The 4848-nt window shown below is 54.6% G+C and overlaps 1 protein-coding gene across 1 annotated transcript; it reads right to left on the bottom strand.

The window, feature by feature from the left end:
• Nucleotides 1-245: 245 nt before the first annotated feature.
• Nucleotides 246-2096, bottom strand: LOC307201938 (membrane progestin receptor epsilon-like). The gene has a single exon (XM_079951490.1). It carries the CDS (start codon nucleotides 1552-1554, stop codon nucleotides 415-417), a length of 1140 nt encoding a protein of 379 aa, XP_079807616.1. The 5' UTR covers nucleotides 1555-2096; the 3' UTR covers nucleotides 246-414.
• Between the last annotated feature and the right edge of the window lie 2752 nt (nucleotides 2097-4848).

Genomic DNA, 4848 nt, shown 5'->3' with positions numbered 1-4848 from the left:
GGAACTCAGCTGCTTCCCAGACAGTACTTCCCACCCCTGACTGATACAGGATTGCTGCCTGACACCTCTCCCAGCAGGTAGAAGAATGGAAAACTACCCCTGCAGGACTTTGCATTTGCCTGTAGGAAAAATAAACCCCGCAGGCCACAATCTCTGGCCTTTCAAGTTGCACCAGCACAGCTCCCCCAAGATCCTGTTTGCCAGGTCCAAAAAACCGCATGGAGTTATCTGCAAGGGACACCTAATTTGGTTCAAGTCGCATCTTCCTTTTATTTCAAGCTTCTCCGTTCCCCCTGCCCACCCCAGAGTTAAATCCCGTGTGAGTGCTAGACACAGCGAGTGTCTTCCAGTTTTCAGCAGTGCGTGGCATCCCTTGCGCCTCGCCCAGAAGCCCTGCAAATGAGCCGGTGCGCCTCAGTCTCCTTTCCTGGCCATGCTCCGCTGGTGGCTGGCATAAGCTCTGAGCCCAAACCAGCCCACGATGCTGGCAAGCAGAGTCAGCAGCAGCAGCATCACGCCAAAGGTGGAGAGGAAAGTGGGAGCCCGGGGCAGCCCGGCGCCCAGCTCACGGATCTCCCCTCGGATCATGTGCAGCTCGTCCAGTATGCTCATGAAGGTGCAGCAGTGGAACCACTGGTGGCTGTGGCCCCAGATGTCGAACTTCCCCGGGCTGAAGCGCTCAGGGATCTTGCTGACGTTGAAGATCCCGGAGGCCAGGAGCCAGAAGCAGTGGCGCAGGAAGAAGCGGCCCGTCCCGTGCCCACCGGCGGCGGCGGCGGCACCGTCCCCGCCCCACCACAGCTTGCGGAAGACGGGGATGGAGACCACCCCAAAGGGCAGCAGGAAGACCAGCGTGCGGATGAGGTAGCGGTAGCGTGGCCATTGGTGGCGGGTGCTGCAGCAGGCCAGGGTGCAGAAGAGAGCAATCAGGCAAGCGCTGGGCACGTAGAGGGCCTCGAACCACGTGCCCACCTGGCCCGCCAGGGCAGAGAGCCAGCCAGCACCCTCCCAGCTGGGCCAGGCGCTCAGAGAGGAGGTGTTGTGGCCGGTGCCCGGTAACGGTGGCGGTGGTGGTGGAGATCCGCCTCCCCTGGGGTGGATGTAGTAGAAGTAGGCCAAGGAGGAGCCCACGGTGTAGGCGCTGATGGTGCCATAGTCGATGTAGAAGCAGATCTCGCGAATGACCAGCGACATGGAGTTGAAGAGGTGTGCCATGCTGCTCGCCACCAGCAGGCCACAGACACCCAGGAAGTAGCTCCAGAGCGGGTAGTAGAAGGGGTCCAGTGGGCCTTTGGGCACCACGGGGCCCTCGCCCCAGAACTGCTCCAGGAAGTGGAAGGCGAAGACAAAGACGGCCAGGAAGTGCGTCCAGAAGTTGCCCGTCTCGTTGGTGGGCCGGAAGGCCGAGACCAGGCACTGGGCAAAGGTGTAGCCCGGGCAGCGGTAGCCGCTCAGGATGAAGCTCTCCGTCATGCTGGGGGGCACTTCGCTCCAGCGCAGGAGCAGGCCCCCTCCCTTGCCCGAGGCAAGGGGCACCTGGGCCCCCCTGCCCATGGCTGCACCTGCTGACCTTGTCCCTTGGCTGCGGCTATAGGGGGCAGGAGTGGGGAGTCAGCCCCAGCTACCCGGTGCTCTGGCTTCTCTGGCCACGGAAGGAGACGCTGCAGAAGGGGGTTCTCTCAGCTGAGCACCCAACCCCACGCCTCCCGGGCTGTCACTCCAGACCCCCGCCGCCCTGGGCGACGCTGGGTGCGGGGAGCAAGAGGAGAGAAAGAGCGCAGGTTGCAAAGGCGGAGCTGCTGCCTTTGGCTGGCGAGGGGGGCGGCCAGGATACGGCTGCTGCTTTAGCGGTTGCCATGGAGAGCCTGCCTCCGCTCCGCCATCTGCCCCAGTGGAGTGGGGGGGGTGCTTGGGAGGGGGAGCCCACAGAATGACTGCGGAGGGTGGGCTTAAAATCTGCGGAGACTGCAGAGATGCATTTGCAAGGGGCGCTTTGGCAGGCGTCCCCTCCGTCTTCTAGAGCGCAACGATGTCCTGCGTAAAAATACCTGCTAAAATCATCCGGGGTGGGGGGGTGGGGAGCGCAGGTACGGCCTCTTCTTCCAAGCCTCCCTCTTCGTGGGCTGGCGCGGGCGCCCTTACCGGGATCCGCAGGAGGGCGCGCGGCCAAGGCGCTGCTTTTATCTCCGGCCCGCCCCGGGCCCGGGTCCAAGCCCCGCCCCGGCCCGCATCCGCGCAGGCGAGGCGCAAGGCGGCAGGTGCCCCGCTCGCCCTCTCGGCTTGTCCTCCGCCAGCCCACCCAGGAAGAAAAGGCACGGACTGTGGTTGGAGCAAATGGTGGGAGGTGGGGGGGGGGCGAGTCCAGGCCCCAAAGTGGCGGAGGACAGGGCAGCTGTTTGGAGCGAGGTTGACGGATAAGAATAGACTGTGGTTTGTGGGTTCCAGCCCCATATTGGGTGAAGCTTCCCTGCATTGCAGGGTTGGACCAAATGACCCTTTGCTCCCTTCCGACTCTCTCATTCTAACCTGGATTTGAAACTTCTGCAAGGTCCACCGAAGGGGGAACTTTTTAAAAGAAATCACCAATATCCCTTTATAATATCCCCAGCAGGAACAACAGCCCCGAGCCAACCTGGCCTCCTGCGCGCAAGGAGCTCAAGGCACGCATCTCTCCCTGGGTGTGACCTGGGGGGGGGGCCGGCCCCTGCCTTCTCTTTTTTTTTTTTAATTATTTTTTTGAAAAAAAAATTCTTTTACAAATTTATATAAACACATTCATATTCAATATAATACAAAATTCTTTTAGACTTCCCCCAGCTCCCTCCGCAATCCTCATAATTTTAAATTTAATTCGCATTTCCTTTATAGTTGTATTGCCAGTTTATGAATCTTTACAGCTCTTGGCCCCTGCCTTCTCTCAGCCCCACGTACCTGCCTCGCCGGGCTGTTGTGAGGGTTGCATGGGGAGCGAGAAGAACCACGCACGTCGCCACCTGGAGCTTGGGGGGGAAAGGAGGGATATCCGAGCCACAAGTAAGGTGGGCGGAAGTGGGGTCGGGTTAGGGCTGCAGCGTGGAGGCCCCAGAGAGCTCCGTGGGTGAGAGGCTCCGCAGCCTCGGGGCCACTAGGTGGCGTATCGGAAGATGGCTGACAATAACATCTCTCCGACCCACACGAGGTAATTTGGAGGCTATGATGGGGGTAATTAGCCTCCTTAACCCCCCCAGGATTATGGGGGGGACGGCCCTTGCCTGCTGTGCCCTATACCACCCCCGAATTTGTGGGGGTGGGGGCACTAGGCCCAAAGCCCTCCTGTGGGATTTTCGGCACTCCTCGACGCCGTCCCCGATTCGTGCCGCTGGTTGCAATGATCTTTAAAAGAAATAATTTGGACATGATTAATTGCACATACATCAAGGAAAAAGGGGAGTAAATACTGCTGACAGAAGAGATCTCTGATAACAAGATAACAATAAAATACGAGAAGAACGTCAAGATACGGTAATGACTGAGGGGGGAGGGGGGAAAAAACCTGCCTCTACCTTTTTATGTGATTTAACAAGAATCCCCCTCCCCTAATGAGTCAGAAATTAAGGACTTAAGCTGTGGATTTAAGGCTGTGTGGAGATAAACTTTCGATCCAAAGCAATGTTTCAAGATGAAGCTGGAAAGCTAAGAGTTTTGGAGTGACGCAGTCAGGAAAAAATGCCGTTTGCCATTTTGTGAGGCATTGTGGGAGCTCTTGGGTCTGGGAGGAGAAAGAGAGAAATAGAGTTGTTTACATACCGTGAATCAACTCCTCGGTGGGACTTAAGAGCGACAAATGCCAAAATTTACGATGGATAAAGTGATGTTATCTACGAAGGAGATATATGGAAACCATCTGGACTTAGTGAAGGAACGGGAAATCCACACAGGATTATTACACTTGCTATCGGCTTAAGGAGACTAACAGAAGAGATCGTAAAGGAAAAAGAGAAATTATACGAACAAGATATGATGTGGCAACACCAAGATAAGACTGTATATGTGCTGCCGAAGCGAGCACTGGAAGAGGACTGGAAGAACTTCAAAATATATCTTAAAAATAATTGCAAAATTGAGGAATGTTAGGATGTCAGGGGGTAAGAAGTAAAGAATTGCAGCAGTAAACAAAAAAAAAAACTTAAGAAATTTTTATGAAAGGGAATTAAGATAATGGACTCAAGGGTTGCTAAAGAATTATTAAACAAGGATGCAGGGATGGGGAGGTATGGGGAAGTCAAAGAAAGAAGGGTAAGAACCGATGAGTATGATGTGACACTGTTTTACATTGCTCTTTATTATATGTGTGGAAATTAATAAAAATTATTATAAAAAAAAAAAAAAAACACCAAGATAAGACTGGATAGAATTATGAACTTTGTTTGGACTGATTGGGACTGATTTGGACATTAACGCAGTAATAAGAAGATGATCTGAATTCCCCTTTGGATCTTGAAGTATGGGTTCCCCCAACAAAATTTAAAAATTTGGCTTTGTAATTCGGAATTTATATGATGTGATTTAATTTGATGTGATTGGCCAGTTAATAAAAATTATTTAGAAAAAAAAAGAAAAAAAAAGAGAGAGGCTCCGCAGCCTCAATGGGGCAAGCAGCAAGAAGAGGGCAGAACTTGCCATGGGCGGGGAGGACCTTCCCACATCCTCCTCCTGAGCTGCATCTTTGGTGCAGACCAAGAGAAGGAGGCGGAGGGCGAGGTGCCGCGCTCCCCGCCAGGCAGAGACTGTGCGCTCAGGGTGGAAGCGCCCCCAGGTCGGTCTTGGGAAGGCTCTCCCCACCTCTGTTCGTGGGGTTCAGTGCCAGAG

The sequence above is a fragment of the Podarcis cretensis genome (genome assembly GCF_951804945.1).
Source record: "Podarcis cretensis genome assembly, chromosome: 13".
NCBI classification, from domain to species: Eukaryota; Metazoa; Chordata; class Lepidosauria; order Squamata; family Lacertidae; genus Podarcis; species Podarcis cretensis.
The sequence above is the reverse complement of the archived record's forward strand: the minus strand, read 5'-3'. Positions and strand labels throughout refer to the sequence as shown.

What these genes read in the sequence shown, in the direction of transcription:
- LOC307201938 (XM_079951490.1), bottom strand. Translation starts at nt 1,554, where the DNA reads ATGGGCAGGGGGGCCCAGGTGCCCCTTGCCTCGGGCAAGGGAGGGGGC.